The sequence below is a fragment of the Hemibagrus wyckioides genome, linkage group LG23, assembly GCF_019097595.1.
Source record: "Hemibagrus wyckioides isolate EC202008001 linkage group LG23, SWU_Hwy_1.0, whole genome shotgun sequence".
NCBI lineage: Eukaryota > Metazoa > Chordata > Actinopteri > Siluriformes > Bagridae > Hemibagrus > Hemibagrus wyckioides.
The window spans coordinates 3,737,354-3,765,135 of NC_080732.1; the positions used below are offsets into that span (position 1 = coordinate 3,737,354).

General features: G+C 40.8%; 3 protein-coding genes and 1 long non-coding RNA gene across 5 annotated transcripts in view; 1 reads left to right on the forward strand and 3 right to left on the reverse strand.

Moving 5' to 3' along the window:
* plcd1a (phospholipase C, delta 1a) overlaps positions 1-1,638 on the reverse strand; it is a 29,427-nt gene extending 27,789 nt beyond the window's left edge. The window contains exon 1 of one of the 2 annotated variants that reach the window (XM_058376453.1): positions 1,478-1,638. In XM_058376453.1, coding sequence (XP_058232436.1) covers positions 1,478-1,508 — 31 coding nt within the window. In that variant the 5' untranslated portion in view covers positions 1,509-1,638. Of the gene's footprint in view, positions 1-864; positions 890-1,477 lie in introns of those variants that run through there. The other variant, XM_058376454.1, reaches the window with a different exon arrangement.
* A 3,404-nt stretch (positions 1,639-5,042) lies between these two features.
* dlec1 (DLEC1 cilia and flagella associated protein) lies at positions 5,043-23,680 on the forward strand. Its single transcript, XM_058376701.1, has 38 exons — positions 5,043-5,415; positions 6,236-6,376; positions 6,820-6,976; positions 7,083-7,193; positions 7,329-7,519; positions 7,670-7,866; positions 10,534-10,621; positions 11,721-11,808; positions 12,464-12,637; positions 12,931-13,067; positions 13,433-13,525; positions 13,708-13,798; positions 14,030-14,192; positions 14,310-14,502; positions 14,581-14,654; positions 14,807-14,963; positions 15,067-15,160; positions 15,398-15,528; positions 15,628-15,786; positions 16,018-16,148; positions 16,252-16,405; positions 16,531-16,641; positions 17,008-17,129; positions 17,212-17,406; positions 17,613-17,680; positions 17,783-17,934; positions 18,101-18,216; positions 18,501-18,571; positions 18,678-18,901; positions 19,455-19,574; positions 19,718-19,840; positions 19,926-20,020; positions 20,132-20,219; positions 20,329-20,529; positions 20,613-20,765; positions 21,518-21,671; positions 21,775-21,895; positions 22,276-23,680. Exons 1-38 carry the CDS (start codon positions 5,332-5,334, stop codon positions 22,400-22,402), a joined length of 5,049 nt encoding a protein of 1,682 aa, XP_058232684.1. The 5' UTR covers positions 5,043-5,331; the 3' UTR covers positions 22,403-23,680.
* On the reverse strand, positions 15,795-17,275 carry LOC131344408 (uncharacterized). Its single transcript, XR_009203316.1, has 4 exons — positions 16,951-17,275; positions 16,490-16,585; positions 16,256-16,324; positions 15,795-16,141 (listed from the first exon to the last, which is right to left on the reverse strand). It is a non-coding gene; the product is annotated as an uncharacterized LOC131344408 (long non-coding RNA).
* Positions 23,681-23,819: 139 nt separating the features above from the next.
* acaa1 (acetyl-CoA acyltransferase 1) lies at positions 23,820-27,639 on the reverse strand. Its single transcript, XM_058376702.1, has 12 exons — positions 27,389-27,639; positions 27,099-27,192; positions 26,150-26,207; positions 25,951-26,030; positions 25,810-25,852; positions 25,565-25,663; positions 25,381-25,461; positions 24,768-24,958; positions 24,509-24,688; positions 24,263-24,318; positions 24,035-24,180; positions 23,820-23,943 (listed from the first exon to the last, which is right to left on the reverse strand). Exons 1-12 carry the CDS (start codon positions 27,563-27,565, stop codon positions 23,868-23,870), a joined length of 1,281 nt encoding a protein of 426 aa, XP_058232685.1. The 5' UTR covers positions 27,566-27,639; the 3' UTR covers positions 23,820-23,867.
* Between the last annotated feature and the right edge of the window lie 143 nt (positions 27,640-27,782).

Here is a 27,782-nt window from a genome sequence, read left to right on the forward strand (position 1 = left end):
AATATATAAATATTAAACTATTAATCTAAAGGTCTTCTCAGTTTCCATTTAGCTTGTTTAAAAATGGTCAACAACTGCACATGGTCAGGTTTACTGGTTTTAGAGTTGGGTTTTTTGTTGTTTTTTTTTTTTTTTTTACATGCACCCTTAGTCGACTGTATTATACAAAAAAATGTCATATATATAGACCAACCAGGCATAACATTATGACCACCTGACCTAGTGTTGGTACCCCTTTTTGCTGCCAAAACAGCCTTGACCCGTCCTGCACTGTGTATTCTGACACCTTTCTATCAGAACCAGGATTAACTTCTTCAGCAATCTGAGCAACAGTATCTCGTCTGTTGGATCGGATCACACGGGCCAGCCTTCACTCCCCATGTGCATCAATGAGCCTTGACCGCCCATGACCCTGTCACCGGTTCACCACTGTTCCTTCCTTGGACCACTTCTGATACATAATGACCACTGCAGACTGGGAACACCCCACAAGAGCTGCAGTTTTGGAGATACTCTGATCCAGTGGTCTAGCCATCACAATTTGGCCCTTCGTCAAACTCACTCAAATCCTTACGCTTGTCTATTTTTCCTGCTTCTAACACATCAACTTTGAGGATAAAATGTGCACTTGCTGCCTAATATATCCCACCCACTAACAGGTGCCATGATGAGGAGATCATCAGCCTTATTCACTTCACCTCTCACTGTTCATAATGTTATGCCTGATAAGTGTATATATTTACATTGTAGATAGTCTAATCTAGTTTAGTTTGATCGGCAAGGATCAAACAGTACAAGTGTAAAATATATGCATTTTGAACACCAGCACCGCTCATAATTCAGTTTAAAAGCTTAATGACTGACCTGTGTCCATCTGTGATAATATGTCATGAGATTAATTATCTTGTTCCTTGGTTTGTGTCACATCATTAAACACAACTAGAAAGGAATGAATAGTATGATGTGTTTTCTCTGATAAATAACGAAAACATTCATTGCTGTGGTAGAAGAAGAATGCAGGTGTGTGTCTTAATAAGGTTACGCCTTCTGAAAGTTTTGGCACCCTTGACTGTACAACCCCAGTGTCAGACATTTATAGCATAAAACATGGCATTATATATCTAGACTAAGTAAAGACTAATAAATATATAAGATATATGACCTATAGAAATAATTACATCCAAAACAAATAAGCATACGTAGGTGTGATCAAGCCAATACATAATTACACCTATAGTTATGAAGTTGACTATGTAAGTAAGAAATATAACATAAAATATTAACCAGGAGCAATGATAAGTGCTGAAAACTGTAAAAAGAGTTCGACCATCCGGATCAGCCAGTACCTCTTGCTAGGTAAAGACGTTTCAACAGTAAACCTTTAAAATCTCCACCTTTCACTCTTCCCTCCACATAGGCAATGCTGTGTTCTCACACCTAAGCTCCTCTGAGACCCTTTAACACTCCTCATGCTTACCGTGCTTGCCGAGATTTCCATTAAGCGCCATGACTTTTTCCAGTAATTCCCTTTTCACGCAGTCTGCTACCAGAAACTCAGGAGAACAAGCATGAAGACTGAGCAATACAAGTCTTAAGTTGAAATACAAGTCAGAATAGGTGTCAATCCACACCCAGCACCACACCAGTCTTTCAGGTCTTCATTTCCATTATTGCCCTTTGAGAAAAAGAAGAAAATATCCTGTGGGTGGAAGAAAGAGTTGCACTGGTATGGAGGCAGTAATGTTCTAAAAAAATGTTCCCATAAACTATTTATTATATCAGGAATTCTGATCTGGGTTGGACATGAGAGAACTTGTTCACTTTGTTTGCAGGAAGAGTGCAATAAAAAAATATATATATATTGCTTCACAGATACATGATACAGCGCAAGGGTCAAGTGGCTCATAAACATTAATATGTGATAATGTGCACTAAATACTAGTCCAGAGCACAAAAGGTGTTAGTCTAGCATCCGTAATAACAAATCCAAGTCCTTACTCACACAAAGAAGTTAATACAGCACTATATATTTGTGCAATTATCTCATAAGAACTTATGTGGATGCTGTCAGTAAGGGTAATAAGTAATAGACATATCTTAAAGTATCTTGCAAAATAAGTCAAGTTTATATATAAAGCCTGAAATCATAGGCATGTGAGGTGTACAGGCTCAGGCCTGTCAAATGTATTGTAATTTGTAGGTCAAGACCTCCTTCATGTGTCGAATGCAGAAGTTTTAAAGGTGGAGGAAACTCCATGATGTCGATTTGTCAGTATGAATATGTTTAGTGTGTATGTTTTGTCTCTGCTTTTCACCTGGCAGGTTTATTAGGTCAAAATCTTTTGGAGGTAATCAAGAACTAACAAAAAACAACGGGACACAGTAAGGTCACAAGCAAATTATATTCCAGGGATGGAGACAGGACCAAAACAAGAACATAAAAGCATGAGCTAATGGCGCTTGATGACTAGGAACAATTTACTGTATAGTCAAACTCAGGTTTTTTGAAGGAAACCAGAGAATCTTGAGAAAATCCAAAGAGAGCATGTACAGTAAAACTCCTTTATTACAATAACTCAAGCTCACATGCTCTATGATGGCACCCTTAGCTACATTAAACAATGTAAAAGACCCAATATGTGGCACCTCTGAACTGAAATCACACACTGGGGGGAAAAGGAGTGTGTTGACTTTCCTTCCTGACCTATTTCTCTGAAACCCAAGGCTCTAATCCGCTTCACTCCTCATTTAATCTACAGATCTTACTAAATGTTACTGACATAATCTTTATACAGTTTATACAGAACCAGATCATAACCCGAATATGTCGGAGTTTCTATCGCTATTTCTCCTTCTTTCCATCAATGATTAATTGTGAGCGTATTTGAAACCAGACAACAAATGAACTGTAATAAAAGCTGATAGTATTATGTAAGAAATATAATATGTGAATTACCACTGTTACCAAGCTGATTATTTTCCTTTGATTAATTTCCTTTCTCTTATATTACAGTAGTTGACCTTCGAATCCAAGTACTGTTCATTAAATAACAATGTACTATTTCACAGTTTATAGTTATGGTTAATTCAGTGATACGTCTGAGATATAAGGTAGATCTTCACCAGATACAGCTCTGTGAAGAAAAACAGTTCAATATAAGCCAACATTGACGTCTCTGATGTGAATAGATGTTTGTTGTCATCACAAGGCATTTTCTGACCCTGCATATAGATTTCAGTTGATGGTACAAGAATGGAAATATATCTATGTTCTTATATAAACCGTACATAAAAGTAACTCTTAGGCCCAGAGGAAGTGATGCTATGTCAGCATGATTGATCCATTTCTCACAAGGTCTGTCTTGTGTCTCCATGAGCTGCTTAATCACTGACCCTGAAGCTGAAGTCAACCAGGTGAAAGAATGTGCTAAAAAAAAAAGCAAAACAAGGTGTGGTTCATGTAGGTGGCAGATGTTCTAGGTTAAATTATGACCGTACATTTGTATGGTGTATTAGAGGTAAGACAGAAAGCATGGCAAACTACATTCACATGAACTCTTGAAAAAATTTGGCAGTCACTTCTATTCAAAACAACTTACAAATGAGGCAATTCAAAGAGTCGGTGCTGCACGATAAATACACCATTGGTGTAAAACACACTCCTATATAGTCGAGACATTTTATAAGGAACAACAGCCCATTAATGAAATCAACCGTCACAGCAGCACAATGCACACAATCCTGCAAATACTGGTCAGGTTCACGTCCAACATCGAGACATGCCTTGTTGATGAACGAGGTCAGAGGTGCATAGTCAGACCGGTGCAACTTGACAAGAACACAAGAGAAGCTCAAATAGCAACTCCTTACAACGGTGCTGAGGCGGAAAGCATCTCAAAACACACAGCATGCTGAACTTTGAAAGCTGGTAGGTTACAGGAGCAGAAGAGCACATCAGATTTCGCTCCCATTAGTCTAGAATAGTCTAAAATGGACATATATAGAAATATAGCCACTTAACAATCTTCAGCTGTCCAGTTTCAGTGATTTGATAAATGTCATAAATGAGCAGGTGTTTTTTTTCTGAGAACAAGCAGAAGAACTTGTGGAATATACCAGGTTATTTTCCATATATGCAAAGGTACAAAAGGACCTTAAATGCCCTGCTTTTTCGCTCTGCTTCATTGATCCTTTTTTTTTTTAAATACCTTCAATTGCTGAGACTATTTAAAGTAACTCGTCCCTGCACATTCCTGGTCTAGTTTATCCAGTCCAGCTTCTTATACATGCTGGGATTGGCCTTATGAGCTCACAACACACAGTGTTTATATAAAAAAAAAAACAATTGTAACCTTGCTTTATGCTCTTTCATTGCTGTTATAGCTGGCTGAAATACCCTCTAACAGGGTCATTTCTTAGAGTCTGAGTTCCTTTACAGAAAAATCACGTTTATGTGTAATCACATGAAAAACAGGGTGGCATGGAGAGGTTAATGTTGACGTCTCAAAGCTCCAGAGTCCCTGCTTTGATCCTGAGCTGTGGTTTACATGCTCTCTACATGTGTCTGTCTTAATGGTGCACCATTTAGGGTGTATTTCGGTCTCACACCCAGCTTTACTGGGACAGGACGGGATTATCTACACTGAACAAGATAAAGCGCTTACTGGAAGTGAATGCATGAACAAATGAATGAATGAATGAATGAATGCACATGGCCTGAAACTGTTGATATGTAAATGAAGTCATGTCTATATAGCCAAATGACTTCTTTATTTGCCACAGAGTGCAGAAACCTGAAGTTTCTACCCTGCATAGCATACTTTTACAGTATGCGGTATGCATTAGTGGCTCAGCAAACACCCATGTGCTATCTAACCGGTGCTAAAGTAAATACAAGCGAGTACTTCTTATCAGAAGATAGTAATCTTTTAGCTTTTGCTCTAATACCCCGGTGAAGCGTGTTTTCAACTTTACACAAACACGCGGAAATGAGACAGCGCGAGCCCTTTAAGGCGCAGCGTAACCATAGTAACAGCGCGTGTACAAAGATGGCTACCTGAAAACAAATAAACTTCCTGACAGGATTTAGCGAGCAGTTCAGTTCTCATATCTTTTTTTTCTCTTTTTTTCGGTTTCATATCTATTCTTTATTCTGCTTATTTACTCATATCTCTCTAAACTTTTTTCCCCCTCTGCGTTTTATATTTAAAAGCTTTGTAGGCAAACGTCCCATGCATCGCTATACTACAGAATAGTCACACACTTCTAACTAACTAACTAACTAACGCTTAGTCTAATCAAATTAGCGATCAATAAATTGTCTGATAAAAAATGTTGGAGGAATCTGATCCAAAATGTGAAAATGGCATCGAGCCCTCCATGAACCGACACAAGCCAGCATCAGAGAAAACTCAGGTAATGTTTCATTTGCTACTTAAGGCAAGACACGACAGGGAGAAACAACTCAAACCAAACATTTTTAATAAATAAACTGCATCATCTTCTCTTGTAGAAGTAATAAAAACAACCAGCTATTTAACTATTTACCTACACCTATTATCACAGCATTATCTAAATCCGCTGCTGAAAAATGTAAGCCACGCCCACAATGTGGTGACGTGATTATTATTAAATTGTAATCATGCAGAATTATGATGTAGATATCAATTTCCTTTATATACTACTATGTGGGTTTACTCTGGTTTTCTTCCCACAGTCCGAAAACATGTACATTAGGTTGACTGGTAATTCTAAATTGCCCATAGGAGTGAGTGTGAGTGTGTGGTTGTCTGTCTATATGTGTGGCCCTGTGATGGACTGGTGACCTGTCCAGGGTGTACCCCTGCCTTTTGCCAAATGTGTGCTGGGATAGGCTCCAGCAGATCCCCGTGAATTTATGAATTCGTGAATACCCCCTTTATTAGAAATAAAGCGGGTATAGACAATGGATGGATGGATGGATGGATGGATATATTATACTATACTTCTTGGTCTTTGTGTGTATGGTGTTTCACATGATGTTTAAACATTATGTATGTTGCTAGCCACCAAGTACCATTAGGTCCAGTTTTGGGGCAGGTTTTCAAAATCTAGACGTAATCTGGTTGTGGACCAATGACTAGTGGTGCCATAGGTTTGGGTATGTTTTAGAAGGAGGCATTAAGTTAAAAGAAAATTTATATTTTTATATTATATTATTTTATTATATTTTATTTATTGTAACACTACTTGACAGGACATTTCTCATTTGCTGGCAAGTATATTCAAAGACCTGTACACGGCGGAGGTCATTGGAAAAGACGCCGTTGCGAATCTCACAAAATCATACAAGGGAGGAAATGACCACCATGCCAGACACGTAGAGGCACTTCAGCAAGTGAGTTCTTGAACCTACCAGCAATAATACATGTTTCTTGCTTAACCCTAAACATTAACACATCCATATCAAAAAGGACTTAGAGGATACTTTTGATAGATACTGACCACTGTAGACTGGGAACACCCTACAAGAGCTGCAGGTTTGGAGATGCTCTGATCCAGTTGTCACAATATGGCCCTTCGGTCAAACTCACTTAAATCCTTACGCTTGTCCATTTTTCCTGCTTCTAACACATCAACTCTGAGGACAAAATGTTCACTTGCTGCCTAATATATCCCACCCACTAACAGGTGCCATGATGAGGAGATCATCAGTGTTATTCACTTCACCTGTCACTGGTCATAATGTTATGCCTGATCAGTGTATTTTTCACACACACACACACACACACACACACACACACACACACACAAAAATAGGATTATGGGTTTTTCCTGTAGGTCCATTCCAAGTACAATAGTCGGATTCAAGATGCTGACATGTTGGAGAAGCACATCATTCAGGCTCGGCTGAAGGCCAGTGTTACAGAGGAGCATGTCCAGTCTCAGCTCATGGAGGAGGGGGGAGAATCCTACCATCAGCTTGGCTTACCTCCAGGTGCCTGTATAAAGAAAACAAGCAAAACGTCAGCTCTGGGTCAAATTGACTACAATACATTTGAAATTTCCTGTAAAATCAATCTTTGTTTAATGTGTCCTGTTAGTCAGGTCATCCTTTATGTGGTGTGTGGACAACAGACTCCTCAAGAGTCACAACCTGATTTGCCCCCAGGACTACATAACAGAGCAAGTACCATTTGTCAAAGCTCCACAAGGTAATGCTTCATTGATTTATATACATATACAATATATGGACCATGAGAGAACATCTGGAGGAATCTAATGCTACAAATGTATTGTAATATAATTGTCCAAAATGTTGCTCTCAACTGTATCATATAATATCACAGGGAAATCTGTGCCTGGCTTTACTCAGCCAACTGTGTCTTACAACATGCACACGTCCACCCAGCCCCAGGATGACGGCTACACACTAATCCCTGAGCCTGCTACAGCTCAGAGTCTGCTGGAGGAGTCAGAGGGGACGCTCACCCTGTCCTCCTCACAGGAGACTTTCTCTATTAGTAGTGATTCCTCTCAGGTCACCCTGTTTCCATGATCTTTTTCCTGCACAGAGATTTTATAATACTAAAGTCCTGCTTTTTGGTTGTTACCTGTAATTTGTTTGTCTGAATTTAACATGTCTTGAAGTGAATACTGATGTTTTATTCTTTGTGATTTGGCACTTTAGAAGGTCCGCCAGGTGCCTAAACCTTTAGGGAAGGACAGGCTGAGTCTGGAGGACAATGCCGCTTTACAGAAGTTTAAGAAGTGCCAAAACTTTCTGCGCAATCCTCACTTTCAGCCTTTGAGTCATCAGAGAGGGGGAAAATCTCTCATCATGCCAGAGAAGAAGGTGGAGATAGGGGAAAAGTGCAAGAAAGAGAGGTGGGGGGTGATTTCACAATGGATTATGTTTAATCCTGATTTTTCACTGATAAACATTGTTCACGAGAACCAATCACAAATTAACATTCTTCTAAACAACCAATCACTGATTAACATTGTCTACAACAACCAATCATTAGTCAATGTTTTTATAACAAGCAAGCAACAACCGATCACTGATCAACATTGTTTATAACAACCAATCACTGATCAACATTGTTCTAAACAACTAATCACTGATCACCATTGTTCAAAACAACCAATCACTGATCACCATTGTTTACAACAACCACTGATCACCATTGTCTACAACAACCAATCATTAGTCAATGTTTTTATAACAAGCAAACAACAACCGATCACTGATCAACATTGTTCTAAACAACCAATCACTGATCAGCATTGTTCTAAACAACCGATCACTGATCAACATTGTTCTAAACAACCAATCACTGATCAACATTGTTCTAAACAACCAATCACTGATCAACATTGTTCTAAACAAACCAATTACTGATCAGCATTGTTTACAACAACTAATCACTGATCAGTGTTGTTCTAAACAACCAATCACTGATCAACGTTGTTCTAAACAACCAATCACTGATCAATGTTGTTCTAAACAACCAATCACTGATCAACATTGTTCTAAACAAACCAATTACTGATCAGCATTGTTTACAACAACTAATCACTGATCAGTGTTGTTCTAAACAACCAATCACTGATCAATGTTGTTCTAAACAACCAATCACTGATCAATGTTGTTCTAAACAACCAATCACTGATCACCATTGTTTACAACAACCAATCATGATCTCCATTGTTCTAAAAACCAATCACTGATCACCATTGTTCTAAACAACCAATCACTGATCAACGTTGTTTACAACAACCAATCACGATCTCCATTGTTCTAAAAACCAATCACTGATCACCATTGTTCTAAACAACCAATCACAATCTCCATTGTTCTAAACAACCAATCACTGATCAACGTTGTTTACAACAACCAATCACGATCTCCATTGTTCTAAAAACCAATCACTGATCACCATTGTTCCCAATGCCTTTTCTGTTGAATGTTACTGAACATGTCAGCAGTATAACAGCACCTTTCTCAAAGCTTTAACATTCATGCTGTAGGTCAGAGAAAACAGGTTCGGTCAGAGTCTATCCAGCAGTATACATTGCACAACAAAGTCTCCATTAAACGTCTTATTTTTTGCATTTTGCAAAGACGATTCAAATATTTATTTGTTATGGAGAATGCTATTACATTTCATCCCAGACAGACGAAATATTTAGTTATAGTTTAGAATTTATCATGGAAAAAAAAGGTAATGTAAAGGTAAAAGGTTCTTAGTAATGAACACTGCATTCTTAGAGAGTCATAAATGTTTGCTCAGTGGTTTCATGAGCCAGCTGCGTGTCATTGCAGTATTAGTCCATATACAATACACTGAACAAAAGGTCTAGACGTGCATTTGCTGTTATACGTCACCGTGAGGAGTAACGCATGCCAGTAAAAGCACAGAGCACATAGATGTATGAGGTTTACGTCAGATTGAGCCAAGCTTTCCAGATTCCTTGTATATAAAAAGTGCCTTTTACTATTCAGTTATTGTGATAAAACGCTGCATTTTACAAAATGCTTAAAACAATCAATCTAACAAAACACACCAGGGGAGCAAGTAACACCTTGTTCCAATATTTTTGAGCAAGTGGGTTCAAACTAAAGGTTCCAAGTTGTTTAGAGCAGCAATCCATCCATTGTCTATACCCGCTTTATTCCTAATTAGGGTCACGGGGATCTGCTGGAGCCTATCCCAGCACACATTGGGCGAAAGGCAGGGGTACACCCTGGACAGGTCACCAGTCCATCACAGGGCCTTATTTAGAACATATTGCTGTCAATATCATGAAATGAAAGCTTGTCTATCATTCAGATCATGGTTTAATCTCAAACCCACAAGTCATTAGTGTATAACAACAGCAAAAATAATTGCCCTTACTATTCTAATGTGTTCAGAGGGGACTGTATTAAGTGCATTTATACATTATGATTGTATAATTACATTCTTATTATTAAAGCCTAATTGTGGCTATCATTGTTCATATGTTTATTGCTGTCTGTCTGATATCCATCATATTCACTTCTGTAAATATTGGTCCAGTTGATTGCTCCTTAATGCATTGCATAGCTATCATAATAAACTGGAATCCTGTTTAAAGGATTTAAGGCTCAGGAATAAAGGTCTCTAATAAATAGCCAGTGTATATTTTTGCTAACATATTTCAAATTAAAGAACGATACGTCCTACTATCTATCTGTTTAAAGCTGCTTCACCCAGTATTCATATTCGAGATCATACTGCCTCATATTAGAGCGGACCATTCTTTCCGTTTGTTTGACAAGTTTCTTTTGTCCGTCTGCATTAAGTCATGCCGCTTTATCCGACAAGGCCAGTCCAGCTGCTCTCATATTATTCAGCTTTGTCGTCTTTGTTTGCCCTATGGGTTTTATTGTCTCTTGTGCTTGACAAACCTGCTCATTAGACACAGCTTCCTTTGTCTCCATTGATCATCATAAATCCTTCTGTTGTATTTGGCACATAGTTCGTGATAATAAACCAAGGCTCTGATTTCACTCTGTGTTCTCTATAGCTCTAGTCATGAAGATCCCGTGCCGATTTTCATCGCCAACCCACCTGTAGTCCTGTTCACCGACTACCAAATCGGAGAGGTCTATGAGGTACTATGAGACATACCCAGAACTGTCTGACGAACCACAAATTATTGATGAGATACATGTGTTGTGGTTCAGTAACAGTTTTAGACTTACTGTACAGTTTAATTCCCTTAACCGTTTCACAATAAGCATTATTTAACCACAAATATTATTATATACAGTTTTGGGTTATTTTATTAAAGGCTAATAACAATACAAATATTTATATTCATACTGTAGCATCTAAAATCATCTTTGAAATATAAGAAGTCGACATTTTGCACAATATATTGTGGAATGACAGGATTAAAAACCTGAAACACAGGCCGGATATTCATAAACGAGACTTTTATCAAAGATAAAAACAGATTATTTGATTTTTAGATCATACTGTATGGTTACAATGATGTACAAATGCCAGAAGTGTTATATAGGGTTATAGATACACAGACAAGGCATAACATTATGACCACCTGCCTAATATTGTGTTGGTCTACCTTTGCTGCCAAAACAGCCCTGACCCGTCCTGCACTGTGTATTCTGACACCTTTCTATCAGAACCAGCATTAACTTCTTCAGCAATTTGAGCAACAGTAGCTCGTCTGTTGGATCGGATCACACGGGCCAGCCTTCACTCCCCATGTGCATCAGTGAGCCTTGGCCGTCCATGACCCTGTCGCCGGTTCACCACTGTTCCTTCTTTGGACCACTTTTGATAGATACTGACCATTGCAGTCTGGGAAGAGCCCACAAGAGCTGCAGTTTTGGAGATGTTCTGATCCAGTGGTCTAGCCATCACAATTTGGCCCTTCATCAAACTCACTCAAATCCTTACGCTTGTCCATTTTTCCTGCTTCTAACACATCAACTTTGAGGAGAAAATGTTCACCTGCTGCCTAATATATCCCACCCACTAACAGGTGCCTTGATGAGGAGATCATCAGTCTTATTTACTTCACCTGGCACTGTTCATAATGTTATGCCTGATCGGTGTATATAGGAAAGCTTTTGAATGTGTAGCCTGATGATCTTAGTGATGGGTATAGTGAAAAAAGTTTTCACTGTTGTTTAGCTACAACTAGAGCTGTTGAGATTTTTAAACATTATGTTCTGTCCCATTTAGACCACAGTGGAACTGAGGAACATGACCGCTGCCAGCCGTCACGTCCGTGTCATCCCCCCCACCACTCCACACTTCTCTATTGGTCTAGGTGAGAACCCCAAAACCCACCACTAATATTCTGCTTAGTCTAAAACTTCTTTGTTCGGTTTAATTCAGAACCAAACTGTGAAAAATCTAAATTTAAACTAATCTCTAAATCAGGACTTATCAATGCGTAATAACTTGTATAGTCAGGAATAAGACCCGAGAACATTTGTTTTGCATTCACTTATCACTCTGGCTCTCAAAATGGAGTCTTGGGATTCCCAGATGTCCATGAAGTTGAGCCAGTGAATTTATTAGAATTTATTATTGAGCTCTTCGAATTATTAGCCTTCTTGACTGGTCACTTGAACTGATATATTTCAATAACTCAAAAACAATTAAGACTATAAATACTGTCAAATTATACCTGATTTGTTCTGTCTGTTGAAGGCTCAGGAATAAAAGTCTCTAATAAATAGCCAGTGTATATTTTTGCCTTCTTTTAAATAACATTAATGGCATAAATCTGACCTGAGCTTTGACCCATTAGCTGTTGATTTTAAGAAAACAGCGCCATCTACAGACGTGAAACTGTTTACCACGTTGCTATATATTTTTACCTGACTACTATTCCAGGATTTTATCCTACATGATCCTAAATGCTTAAGAATTTGTAGGTATTTGTTGAATGTGTGTCTAACAGGAATGTGGTTCCTCAGGCAGGTTCCCCGGTGACGGAGGCATCATAGCTCCTGGTATGAGTTGTCAGTACACGGTGCGCTTCGCTCCCGACTCTCTGGCCGATTATGAGGACTTCCTGGTGGTCGAGACACAGTCACCATATCCTCTGATTATACCAGTGGAGGCCCACAGACCCCCACCGGTACTCACATGTAGGTTAATGGAAAGAACTGTGAAAAATATATATATATACACAACTCACATTCTCTAATAAATATAAGCATTCGCTATATGGGATTATTTTTATGTCACAAAGTTAAAATTTTAGAAATCAAAACTTATTAAATTAGACGCAAACCTATAATGCTAATATTTGTAGCAGTATTGAAATGATTCTATTAAATTCGCACACTCACACAGTCATTGCTGGACATAACAAAATATACTGTAAGTGTTGTTTGAATGATTTAATCAGCTCTGATTTCTCCTTTTCTGACCATCCCAGTGCCTGCTGTCCTGGATCTGGGCTACTGCCTGGTCGGAGGTGTGAAGCCCATGAATCTGTTGTGCCGTAATGATGGCTATAGTGCTGGAACTTTCTGCATTATGCCCAAAAGACAGTGGCCTGCTTCGAGTCTCAGGGTAAAGTAACACACATAACACACGAGACCAGAGCCTTAGAACATCTCGAGATAAGGTTCAAAACAAAAAAACCTGGATACATGGACACATGTTAAACATGGCTCATACATGCTCCGTAAATCAGCTGTTACTATAGAAACGATAACGTATTAGAATGAATGCATTAATATAAAACTTGCCGATAGATCTATCGTCAGAGCTTCTGTGATAGATAAGTAGTCACCTTCTGACCAACCAGATCTGAGATTTCAGCATCACTGTGGTCTACAATTAAGTATCAAACACATTACTGACATTATTTATAGTGCTTCAATGCATTAGATGATTAATATTGCATTACGCATTGTATTGGTACATTTTCTCAGTCTGCAGTGAAAGCCTGCTTTGCAGAGGAGCCTCCGTTTGCGATCAGCCCCTCCCTGTTCTACTTGCTCCCAGGCCAGGTTGAGGTCATGCAGGTAAGAGTTTCATTACCATAATTAATATTCATTAATACTGCTCACATCCCAAGCGAATCTTATTCAGAGGACATTTTGGCATAAAAATGAATCTTAAGTCTTAAACTTTATGACTCCATTTGAGCAGACTCAAGGCTTTTTGGATTATCAACTATTGAGACTTATTTTGTTTTGCTGCTCAGGTTGTTTTCTTCCCCATGACTGCTGAAAGCTTCGCTCAGAGCTTCACCATCGTCTGTGACAACTGTCATGTGAAGGATTTCTCAATACAAGGTTCATGCAAAGGCAGAAATAGAAAATACCTTTTACCCCAAAGCTAATTTTACATGGAAATCTAATGCAAAATTTTTGTTAATGCAAATCTGAAAATAAATATATATATATATTTTGGAATAATAAAGAAATTATTAAACAGTCAAATAGAGTTTCATAAATGATTTTGAAATCCCTGGTTGATCCAGCTTCCTGTCGCTCATTGTGAAAGCTGTTTTGTGTGACTGACAGGCACGGGTCAGCTGGTCATGCTGGAGCTGGTGGCAGTAGAGGGCGGTGAGGATGTGCCTACACTTGGGGAAATGCGTGACCTGACCGCCGATCATTTAATACGATTCGAACCGACCAATGCGCACTCTGTGCTCCGGAAAAAAGTGATGATCAAGAACAACACGTAAGCACAATGCATCTTAAATGACTAGATATTTCATCCTGTTCTTCCTGTTCATGATGATCCATTTAACACCATGATAAAAAATGTGGCATGAAAAGCTCACATAATCTGTGCCAGGCATTTGGAGCTGCCGTTCCACTGGCGGATCATGAAGCCCAACCTGCAGTGTCTGCTGCCTGGAGAGACTCCGGATCCATCATGCATCCAGCATCACGTTGCCACTGACGACGCCTTCAGCATCAGTCCAGCGACTGGCCTGTTGGCTCCTGCACAAGAGTGTGTGTTCCTACTGACATACAGTCCAAATGAGGTACACACGCACACACACACATATTTGCGAAGACAAATAAAATTTATTTAAAGTGGTGTATTTTTCTTTCTCTCGTAGTTAAGGGATTATCACAGTGTCTGTCACTTGGTCATAATGAACGTCCCAAATCTGCAGAATATTCATGACAATAGGTAACACAATATTAGATTCATCTTCACAGAAACATTTATATTTAATATTTATAAATATATTATATTTATATTAATATTTTTATATTTAAATTTTCAAGAGCTATTGTCTTAATTTCTTTTTATTTTATTTTATTTTTTTGCTTATGCTTAAGCCATACTTCTCAGCAGTCTGACTCGGTCGGTGATGTGATCGCAATGGAGCTTGAAGTTAAAGGCACCACTGAGCCATACAGGATCCTGCTAGAGCCGTACGCCCTCTTCATTCCAGGAGAGAGCTACATACACACCACCATCCGCAAGGGATTTAAGGTCAAATGAGACACATGAGTAAAGAGGCTTGAAAACTATTAATGAGGATCTTTTGCAAAGCGTTATGTTTTCTATTGTGTGTGTGTGTGTGTGTGTTTCTCAGATGTGGAATCACAGCAAGTCAGCAATTTGTTTTCAATGGGAGTGTATCAGTGACTGCCACAGTGTTCAAGTTGAGCCCTCATTAGGGGAAATAGGTAGAAATAACAATACTCTTAGTATGAATTTTGAGTATTACTGATAAAGTGCATTAATTAATATATAATTGATCATTAATCAGTCATCAGTGATTGTGCAACTGATTACAAATCCTGATGAATATTAAGTATTATGTATAAGCAGGACTTAGTTCTGACCAATCAGACTCCAGAATTTATAACATCTCAGATTTCCTCCCTGCTGTATGCATGCATTGTGTGTGTGTTTGCACATAGACACGGATGAGTGTTTTGATATGGAGCTGGTTTTGACTGGAGGTCTACCCGGTTGCCTAACCACCACACTTCGGTGTCAGGTTCAACACCACCCAAACCCCATAGTCTTGCCCATAGAGGTCACGTTTAAGGTGAGAGGAGGCTGCGTTTCATTGTACTCACTCCAGAATAGTGTATACTGTGTATTTAACTTGGTGTTTCCTTTTGTATTCTCTGTGTGTGTGAGACAGGGACCAGAGCTGTCTGTAAATGTACCTAGTGTGGACCTGGGACTCCTGGAGCTGGGTCAAGAAGTCAGCACCACTCTACAGATTAGCAACAGCAGCCCTTTAGAGGCCCAGTGGAGTCTGGAAGAGCTGCCCACTGACCCTGCACTCAACCAGGGACAGGTATACAAAACAGTTTGCTTTCAGGAAAGTCTGAGCCTGAAATGATGAAACTTGCCAGATCCATTGCATGGTTCTTCAAAGGGATCTTTGGGATTATATGAAATATTCCATCATATATTGTATCTTTAAAATCTGTATCTGGATCAACATAATAATTAACACCAGTCATAATCAAGGTTATTCTGTGGAAGCTTTATCGGTTGTGTTTTGGCGTGTATTTGTGTGTATTAGGTGAGTGTAGAGCCCAGTCAAGGTGTTCTGCCTCCTTCCTCTTCCTGCAGTGTGAATGTGCTTTTCAGAGCCATGTGCTGCCAAAGCTTCGAGTCTGTCCTGAAGCTTGCTGTGCTGAATGGCACTGGATGGTAAGGAAAAAAAAAATCATTCAATCCTGGGCAACGTATAATGTGCCAAAGATCTCTGTTTGTCATTTGAGTCATCACATTGCATATGGGGGTGTTTTCTTAGTCACCTGCCTGTTCGAGCAGAGGTCCAGTCCCCTCAGGTGTGTCTGCTGAACTCTCACATGGTGCTTCCTGATCTGTATGTAGGAGTTGCACAGAGCGGCAAAGCAACGCTGTTTAACCAAACTCTACTGCCAGCACACTTTATGTGGAATAAGGTAGGACGGACTTGTCCTTTCCTGTCTCAGAGGTTACTCTTCTACCATACAGCAGATCAGTAATTTCCTGCTTTTCTCATTTACCTGTCTGTGTGTCTCTGTGTGTTTTTTTTTTTCTCTTGCAGCTCCAGGGACCTCAGGCTCATCTCTGCTCAGCCAGCTTTACTCCATCCTCTGGCACTGTGGGGCCCAATGAACACATGGAGATTAGTGTGTCCTTCACCACATACACTGATGTAAGTCTCATAACAACACGCATAACACAACTAACCCAAGCAATCCTTTAAAACGTGTCTGGCGTATCAGGGAGCGTCTCCTGAACTCCCTCGATCATGAACCGATATATTGTGTACATGATAAGGACCCTGGCTCACTACTATACATTTGTTATCTTAATCACATGCATTTCTGACATGGTACTTCAAGCAGGATCGCTGGTTGCTTTTTTCTTTCTTTTTTTTTTACAAACCATTAAACGAAATTAGACACAAATAGAGCATCTATAGAAAGTCAAGACATCGCTAACATAAGAATTTCAGGCTTACATTTGTAGACAAAGTTGGCTGAGAGTTTGTCCACCATCTTCTTCTCTGTAAGTACAGGAGGAACTGACTGAAGTAGTAGCTGTGTGTGATGTGGAGGGAATGGAGAGACCGCTTGTGCTCAGCTTCCACTCCAAAGCCAAGGGTCTGAGTGTGTCCTACTCTCTGCCTCATACAGACCGGTACAGTCTCATTCATACACATTAATTATATATACATATAATATATATATTTGATCACCGTCCTCTTCATTTTTGTCTTTAGTGCTGTGTCAGATGTTACTGATGAGCAGCCAGTTGTGTTGGACTTCACTAAAGACGAGCCAGTCTTTATCGGCAAATCAGCAAGCAGACAGCTGCTGATAACCAATCACACTGCAATTTCAGCCTCTTTTCTCCTAGAGGCAGAGATCTTCCATGGACACCGGCCTACAGAATCAGTCAATAAGTCTAAATATGGGTATGGAATCAACAGTTTGGATTGTACAATATATTATTTATTGCATTTTCCCATAGATAGCTGTAAATCTGTAATATTAGACTGGCACGTCATCTTCATTTTTTTTCTTCTTTTGTCTCTTGCTGTATTTCTTAACATCAATTTGAAATGTTTAAAAAGTAAATCCCAACCATTGTATGTCTAATAAAAATAATTTGCTCTTCCAGAGGTCTTCGTGTGAACACACCTCTTCAGGTTATGCAAGCCAAGAAAATAGAGGCGAGAGAATATGAAGGTGGGTGCTTGCACTGCAGAAAATGGCATTTTAAGTTGAAATAAAAACCTTTTATGCAGAATGAGGAGACTGAGCATCAGCTCCTTTTGTTCTCTGGTGCAGATTTTGTGCATGGACTTCTCGCTCATGGGAAAGGTGTGGCGTTCCTGGTCGAGCCAGAGAAAGGGACACTGGACCCTTTTGAAACTGTGGTCATTAACATCACTGCTCACAGCGACATGTGGGGCGATTATGAAGACCACCTCGTCTGTAAAGTACATACAAAGATAATATATATATGTTATATATGGATATATTTTTTTTTATTCTGTATATATTGGCAACAATATATAATAAAATAAATAACGCTAATATCTAATATTGCTTCCCATAGATTAGGACTAAGGAGTCAAACTGAATAATCTGGTCTCCATTTATCAGGTTGGTGATCTGAATCCAACGCTTATTCCGATGAGAATATCTGTCAAAGGTTGCCCTATATACTTCCAGATGATTGGACCACAGGCCGAGAACCAGAACCAAGGACCAATTATACGGTGAAGAGAAACATTGTAATCTGAAAGTTTATTATAAGATAACTATACCACACTGCTTTATACTGATTGGTCGAAAGCTTTGATTCAATTCCTTTTCCATTAAGCCGTTCATTATAATACATTAGAATTTCATCTCACCAAATTGCATGTAAAGTCAAAATGCTATTATATAAAAGCAGTAAAACACTTTGGGTTGTGTTGTCATTGGAAAGTAATCACACCACACGCCGTTGATTATTTTCCCATTTATCCCTTACTTAGCATCAATTTTAATAACTCCACAGATTTGGCACTCATATTTCTGGAGGAGATACAGTGTCACGGTCTCTCCGCTTGAATAACACCAGCGCATACGGTGAGAACAAATGCTGCATTCCTTTTACTCTTATTAAGCATATTATGTTATTGTTGTTACCCTTATATAACTTGTTGACCGTCCACTTTCTCTCTCTCTCTTTTAGATATCCGTTTGGACTGGCTGACCTACAACAAGGACCCCGAAGACAAGAAGTTAATAGACTTGGTTGTGGCATACGGTGAACCTTTTCCTCTTAAGGACGTTGACGGTAACAAGGTTGTCGGAGGTCCAAACACCCACATGGCTTTTTTGCCAAGGTCGGATCAGAGCCAAACTCCCAGCACGGAAGGAAGCAGCTCCTCTCTCAGAAGCATGTCGGAGAGTTCAGTAAGCAAACGTTTTTTCATTGGAACGTTGTGTTCTTCATCAGGTCATGAGCAGACGTGTATTTACAGATCATAGGTCACTACACTGAGCTGTGGACATATCTGCTGTTTAAAGCTGCTCAGAGTAAGTTTTTAGTCTTTATTGGGTCAAAAATCTAATCAAAGTGGGGTGAAATTTTAGACTTTAAATCCTGGTGGTCCAGTGGCAGGATCCCGCGCGCTCATTGCTGAGGCCCACGTTCAATTCCTGGGCAGGGCGCTAACCCAGCCACTTAAGAGTTAACTCTCAGTGTCGTTCCCAAGCCCAAATAAAATGGGAGGGTTGCGTCAGGAAGGGCATCCGGCGTAAAACCTGTGCCAAATCAATACATGTGGACCAAATGATTTTCTGTGGTGACCCCTGAACAGGGAGCAGCTGAAACAACAACAACAAGTTTCTAAATCAGTCCCTCCAGGATAACACGATTGCTGTAAATATTTAACCAATCTCCACACTATTTTCATTTACAGCCTTATCCAGAGCAACTTACATTTTTATCTTCTTTTTTATGCAGTGTGAGGAAGAGGAGCGAGGAGTTTCTCCGGCTTCGTCGAGGAAACTGTTTTCTGTATTTATCCAGCCCCATGAGGGATATGCTTCGGATTACCCATACTGCATCACTCCACAGCAAATAGTAGGAGTTTTTTATTCATGCCCTTTATAATGTTTTGTCTTATTGCTTTGTCTTATTGTTTGATGTCCTCAGACCTTCTGTGAAATACTATTACTGTTGCAGCGCAGATATACTAATTAAGAAAATGGTTTATATTGTTTCAGGTGGTCCCTGCAGGAGGTAGCAGCACCATTCACGTGTCCTTTACACCTCTCACACTGTCTGATCCAGGCGCCAGCCACACGTGTGTGGGATATGCTCTTGGCTTCATGTCACTGGACTCGAAGGTATGCTTCCTTTCAGCTCATTCACTGAGGAAGTGAACAGAAAGAATGATCTCCTCAGCACAGATGCCTTATTGTTGTTGTCCAGGTGGCACAGAGTCTTGCAGGTAAAGTATCCAGAGCTCACGGTTATGAGCTGGAACCTCTGAGACTGGACATGTTGGCGTATGTTAAACCAGCCATGTGAGTCACAGATACACACACACACAAAAACTTTTAAGAAGTGACCTTTAGATAAAAATAAAACCATATTCCAGATGTTGAATGTGAGTGTGTGTGTGTGTGTGTATGCAGCCTGACAGTCCAGATGGAGGAGGATGAAGACGCTCTGGAGTTCAGTGCTGCTGCTAGTGATTTACTTGATGGACACACACTCAGAGAGGTCCATTAAAACAAATGACTCTTTCACATATCGGAATATTTCCTGTTCTCTCTCTCACTTTAAGTTTCTCTCCAAGTTCATCTCTGATGAAAGGCTTTGTTTATTACAGGAGTGTGTGACAGTGCGCACGCTGCAACTCATCAACAGCACTGACATTCCACTGAGTTTCACACTCAGCACACAGTGGCCATTTTCTGTCCTGCAGCACACACAGCGGGTCACCGCCAACTCTCCATTAAACACACGCAGCCTTGTGGGACACACTGAGAGACAACACACACTGCTTCTGCCACCCAAACACAACATGCAGGTCTTGAGCTACACACACACACAACTTAATTAAGCTGAAATATACAGTAAGAGAAATTAGACATGTGTTGCTGGCTTTGGCAGGTGAAGGTGGCCTTCCACCTTTCAGCATCCCTCCTGAGTCAGCCGGGTACAGAAGCCCCACCCACTGTGACACTGCTGTGTGGTGATAGAGGAGAAAGGAGACTGAGATTTCAGCAGAGTCTCAGTATTCAGTACAGCAACAACTCTGTGCAGGTATCACACACTTACTTACACTATATTGCCAAAAGTTTTGGGACACCCCTCCAAATCATTGAATTCAGGTGTTCTTTTTCAGGGGTTTGGCTCGGCCCCTTAGTTCCAGTGAAAGGAACTCTTAATGCTTCAGCTTCATACCAAGACATTTTGGAGAATTTCATGGGGATGACCCCTTCCTGTTCCAACATGCCTGCGCACCAGTGCACAAAGCAAGGTCCATAAAGACATGGATGAGTGAGTTTGGTATGAAGGAACTTGACTGGCCTGCATAGAGTCCTGACCTCAACCTGATAGAACACCTTTGGGATGAATTAGAGCAAAGACTGTAAGCCAGGCCAAAACTGGGATGCCTGCCTTTACATGGCTCACGCTCTGCTCTAATTCATCCCAAAGGTGTTCTATCAGGTTGAGGTCAGGACTCTGTGAAATTCCAAACTCCACACCAAACTCACTCATCCATGTCTTTATGGACCTTGCTTTGTGCACTGGTGTGCAGTCATTTTGGAACAGGAAGGGGTCATCCCCAAACTATTCCCACAAAGTTGGGAGCATGAAATTGTCCAAAATGTCTTGGTATGCTGAAGCATTAAGAGTTCCTTTCACTGGAAAGCCCTGAAAAACAACACCTGAACTAAATGATTTGGAGGGGTGAATCATTTTCTAACCAATCACAATTGAGAATTCAACATGTAATCATCTACCTAAAGTTCATCTTGCCTATGTTGTTCTGATTCTGTTGGTTGGTTTAGAGCGTACCTCTAGGTGCTCACCTGGCACTACCCACGCTGCACCTCTCCTCTGATAGTGTCGACTTTGGCACCTGCTACGTGGGTCAGACCACAGATAAAGAAGTGTACCTCTCTAACCGGGGTGGCTCCAGCAGTTTCTGGACTGTGCTGCTAGGTACTTAAGGTTCATATAATGTGACTAGTTTTCTGTTACATGGTGCTACGTTAACCTTTCTGGTCACTTTATTACACATGCACAGACATCTTTTGTGTTGTAGGTGTAGATGCTAAAGAAGAGAGTAATGTGTTCAGAGTCACTCCAGAACATGGCCTGTTAGATCCAGTGGAGTATCCCATCTCCTCCTCTAGACAAGTGCTAGAGATCAGCTTCACACCGAGGTACTCTGACTAACCACAGATTTGCGTAATATTCTTTTTAAAATTTATTTTTTTAAGATTTACTGTACAGGGTTGAACAGTGGCTTAGTGGTTAGCATGTTTGCCTTGCACCTCCAGGGATAGGGGTTTGATTCAGGCCTCTGCACTGTGTGTGTGTGTGTGGAGTTTGCATGTTCTTCCTGTGGTTTGTGGGTTTCCTCTAGGAATTCCAGTTTCCTCCATCAGTCCAAAGACTAGTGCTATGCTGACTGGCATCTCTAAATTGTCCGCAGTGTGTGTACACGATTGTGCCCTGCAATGGGCTGCATAATCACTACAGAACATGGATGGATTTACAGCACTTGAACATGACACGCTATTCTCGGATCTGTTTCCCACAGGGATAAGGATCTGTTCCAGACCACAGTCACAGTGCAAGGAATTCTGGGAGAGCCCTGTCTTACTCTGCAGATTCGGGGAAGAGGATCTTTCGATGAGAGATACGCAACCCAAACCCCCGACACCTGAGAAAACAAACACTCTGATAGTTTTATCTCCATTGTTATTTATTAGAAAAATATGCTACTTTTAAGAACAACTTCAACTGTAACAACTTCAAGAATTTCTGTAAAATATCTTGGCCTGTATCTTGGCCTGACATACAGTAAGTGCTTTTGAAAACAGTACGTGGAAAATCACACAGGCAAAACCTTAAAAAATTCAATCTGAAAGGTCAACATTCAGGCTTATTATGAGCAAAGGATACTTGTCTTGGTTACTCAGCCAAGTTTTTTTGCACTGGAGCTGACAGGATGGGATGAAGGGAGGGAGTAATCGATGGAGGGATGGATTTTATTGATCCTTAAGGGGTTATTTGGGATATTTAGTTAGCAGATGGATTGTATAGATCCCTGAAGAACAATTTCAGACATATTTACCAAGTAAATGAAGTCTATCTCACCAAAAATCTTGCCCAAATATTTCTTTGCTTCGAATGCAATCCGGTCTCATAGAAAAAAGTGTTTGTATGTAACCGTCTATTCGTTCAATCGCAACGTTCTGGCGCAAGCCTACACTGCATGATCTCGTGAAATAAGATCTCTGAGATCACAGACAGGTTTGTAGGTCATGCGGTAATGCAGTTTGGTAGATATAGATTTGTTAATTTTTTCAAGCTACAATCTAGGAAATTTGCTTCTGAATGACTTCTACTGGTTGTTACACTATATTGCCAAAAGTTTTGGGACGTCTGCCTTTACATGCACATGAATGCAATATGGAGTTGGCTCGCTCTTTGCAGCCATAACAGCTTCTGGGAAGACTTTCCACAAGGTTTAGGAGTGGGTTTATCTGAATTTTTGACCATTCCTCTAGAAGCGCATTTGTTACGTCAGACACTGATGTTTGATGAGAAGGCCTGGCTCGCAGTCTCCGCTCTAATTCATCCCAAAGGTGTTCTATCGGGTTGAGGTCAGGACTGTGAAGTTCCTCCACATAATACTCGCTCAACCATGCCTTTGGACCATGGACCTTGCTTTGTGCACTGGTGTGCAGTCATGTTGGAACAGGAAGGGGTCATCCCCAAACTGTTCCCCACAAAGTTTGGAGCATGAAATTGTCCAAAATGTCTTGGTATTAAGCTGAAGCATTAAGAGTTCCTTTCACTGGATCTAAGGGACCGAGCCCAACCCCTGAATTCAATGATTTTGAGGGGTGTCCCAAAACTTTTGGCAATATAGTGGATCTTCTTGTTTGTTGTCTTTTGAGCATTTCAAATTTTACTTACTTATTTACTTACTTACCTAATTCATACTTTTAAACCCTAGTTTATTTAAAGTTTCTGTTGTCAATGCGTAATTCAGGTCACTCTGACTAAAGCCAGAGATCAATTCTTATATTAGTGTTTAATTAAAGTTCGCGATTCAAAAATCAAATCAAAACAGAATCAACATGCTTCTTTTATAAGCTTCTCATCATGCTGTATTGAGCTTCTTTAAGGTCCAGGATACTCGATGACTGCAGCAGCTCCCATGCCAGTTCCAATGCACATGGACACCACGCCATAGGCTCTGAAAAAAAGCGACCAGATGTTCACGTCACATGCTGCATCAAATCCAGATGTGGTAAATAATAACTGATAAGCCAGAGCAGCATATTCACCTCCTGCCCCTGCGCTTGAGTTCGTTGAGTAAGGTCACGACCTGGCGAGCGCCTGTGCAGCCCAGCGGGTGACCCAGTGCGATGGCACCACCATTGGGGTTCACTTTCTCCATCGGAATGCCTAATTTCTCTACACAGTAAACCACCTGTGGTTCAGAAGAACATGTTTATCAGATTCATTAAAGGCACATGACGTGTAGCGCGATAACGTCTCCGAAATCCACTCACCTGACTAGCAAAGGCTTCGTTGATTTCAAAGACGTCAACATCGTTGACACTCAAACCTGAAGGGGGAAGGAAACATTTGAACATGATTAGATCGATTCAGAAAGACTGAAATTTTAACTTCTATTCTATTATAGTTAGATTTTTAGATTTCTAGATTTTTTGTGATTTGTATTTGGTAGTTTTCCCAAAAATTTATCTGTGTATTATATATAATGTAGCACTTCATGGAGCTCCTAGTCCACCTACCCGCCTTCTCCAGGGCAGCTGGGATGGCGTAGGCCGGCCCGATGCCCATCACGTCTGGAGGAACGCCCACCACGGCCCCGGCTCTCAGGATTCCTAACACCGGCAGACCAAGAGCTTCTACTGCAAACCTGCGACCCATCAACACAGCTGCAGCTCCATCACTCACCTGACTGGCATTACCTAAACACACACACACGTCACTAACAGTGTCATATCAGCAGTAATCCATCAGCACTGATTTAAACTCACTCATACCCACCCGCCGTAGTGCTACCATCCTCCTTGAACGCAGGGCGCAGTTTGGCCAGACCCGCCAGGGTGGTGCCTGGCCGGATGCCGTCGTCCTTGGTGACGGTGATGGTGCGCTCAGCTCCGTTCTCATCCACAAACTTGGTGGTCACTGGAACAATCTCCTTTTCGAATAGACCCTGTTTCTGAGCCTGAGCTGCCCTGAAAGCAGTGACATGTTGAAGTAAGTAGCCTTTATCTGTCACATACGTTACAGCACAGTGAAATTCTTTCTTCGCATATCCCATCCTTGGGGGTTGGGGTCAGAGCGTAGGGTCAGCCATGATACAACACCCCTGGAGCAGGGAGGGGGTTGAAACGGTTGCAGCTTTGAGGTGCTGGGGCTTGAACCCCAATCTTCCGGTCAATGACCCAGAGCCTTACCCGCAGAATAACCACAGCGCTGGTCTTAATTTGGTTGCGCAGTTTATACACCGAATTCTTCATATCAGCCCTAGTGTATTAGTACTAGTGTATAAGCAAAACAGTTTAACAGATGATGTGATATCCGGAACTGGGGATTATTACATGCTGCACAACTGTGTCTGATGCGGCTACTGCACAAAGTTTCCAGATAATCATACTTGTGCTGAGAGCTGCAAGCAAACGAATCCTGCTTCTCTCGGGTGACGCCGTATCTCTCTGCGACGTTCTCTGAAGTGATTCTGTAAAAAAATAAAATAAAAATGAATAAAATATCACTTCAGCATCTGAGTGCTAACAGGAGGATATCCAGGTGAACAGGAAGTGCTGCAAGAGCGGCTTTACCCCATGGGGATGAGACACTCTCTGGCCTTCTCACTGTCCATCAATCTGGAGCTGAGATCTCCAGGGTTTCCAACAGAACGCAGAGACATGCTCTCCACCCTGCACACACACACACGTATATGTACAAAGAAACATAAGCAAAAGGCTCTGAGAGTCAAACGTAAAGCATCTTCTGGGTTAATGAGACTCTTATTCAGTGCTAGACACAGAATAACTTACATATAATGGCACAAAGAAATACTAACCCACACGCAAGACCCAGATCATAAAAGCCGTTCCTGATACCACCTTAGAAAAAAAACAAACAGAGAAAGCTTGTTATAATAACAGGTCATGCCTTCACATTTGCTTCTACTTGTGCTTGGCCTCTGGAGCTGAATTCTCACCTGCGATGTTAAAAAGCGCTTGAAGTCCAGATGAACACTGACGGTTCACCGTGTACACTGGCACCGTTTCTGGGAAGCCGCTGGAAATCAGACATGAATGCACTTATGATATGCTGTTATTATTATTATTATTATTATTATTATTATTATTATTAGTGATCTGTAACTCAGTAAGAATCCCTGCTGTTCATCATTATACCTGATGAATTGTGCAATGCGGGCCATCACTGCTCCTGCACCCGGCTGTAACACGTTACCTACAGGACGAAAGCCGACAGATTTCACTAGTCACAGATTACGTTCCAGAAGCTAGTCATGAAACATTTTAGTCTGGAGGCTAAGACTAAGACTGGCCTGCACAGAGTCCTGACCTCAACCCGATAGAACATCTTTGGGATGAATCAGAGTGGAGACTGTGAGCCAGACCTTTTCATCCAACATCAGTGCCTGACCTCACAAATGCACTTCTAGAGGAATGGTCCCATTAACACTCTCCTGAACCTTGTGGAAAGCCTTCTCAGAAGAGTTGAAGCTGTTATGGCTGCAAAGGGCGGGACAACTCCAAATTACATTCATGTGCATGTAAAGGCAGACGTCCCAGTTTTGGTCTGAACATGAATGCAAAATGGAGTTGGCTCGCTCTTTGCAGCCATAACAGCTTCTGGGAAGGCTTTCCACAAGGTTTAGGAGTGTGTTTATGGGAATTTTTGACCATTCCTCTAGAAGGACATTTGTGAGGTCAGGCACTGATGTTGGACGAGAAGGTCTGGTTTGCAGTCTCAGCTATAATTAATCTCAAAGGTCTTCTATCGGGTTGAGGTCAGGACTAGTCCAGTCTCTCCACACCAAACTCACTCATCCATATCTTTATGGACCTTGCTTTGTGTACTGATATGCAGTCATGTTGGAACAGGAAGGGGTCATCCCAAAACTGTTCCTACAAAGGTTGGAGCATGAAATTGTGTAAAATGTCTTGGTATGAAGCTGAAGCATTAAGAGTTCCTTTCACTGGAACTAAGGGGCCGAGCCCAACCCTGAAGGACCATGTCCCTGCTCGAATCCTTCTACGAGCTGTTGAATACGGTGTGTGTCAGTGCTGGGAAACGCTGCCATACTGTGAAACGGACCAACCAGGGTCTTAAACTCACCGACACATACGTCTCCTAGTTTATTTGGGGTCAGTCCCACGTCCCTCAGCACTGCCGTCATCACTGCACTCAGCAGCTCGTCTGGAGTCGTGTCCTGTAAGGTATTCTTTATTATTATGGATTATTTTACTTAGATTTATAATATATATTCCTAATATTCCCCATAAAACAAATATTGTTTTACATCATTTTATTGTTAAGGAACTACTTATTTATCATGCTCATCTGTATCGCGATGTATTTTTGATATTTTCAACCACCCCTTTGAACACACACACACACACACACACCTTGAAGGAGCCTCTCTTGGCCCTCCCTATCGGGGTCCGTAACCCGTGCACGATGACCACATCTTGAGGGTCAGCTGGAGCGCGCGCGCTGCACGACTGGAACTCCGCGCGTGACGGTGACAAATGACGGGAGACCACCTTAAGTCTGTTCATCACTGCAGAAGAGCCGAGAAACATGGAGACATGAACACCAAGAGCAAGAAGAGGACTTTACTCCTTTACTCTGGACTCACTTCCTGGTTAGGGTTTTTCTACAGCAACGCCACTGTACAAAATAAAAGTCCCTAATCTTGTATATGGAGCTTAGGTGAATATTAGCAGGGCGGCTAGTCACCAAAATAACGCCCAAAAAATATTTATAATTATTTAATATTTATAATTAATCTGTCGTTTT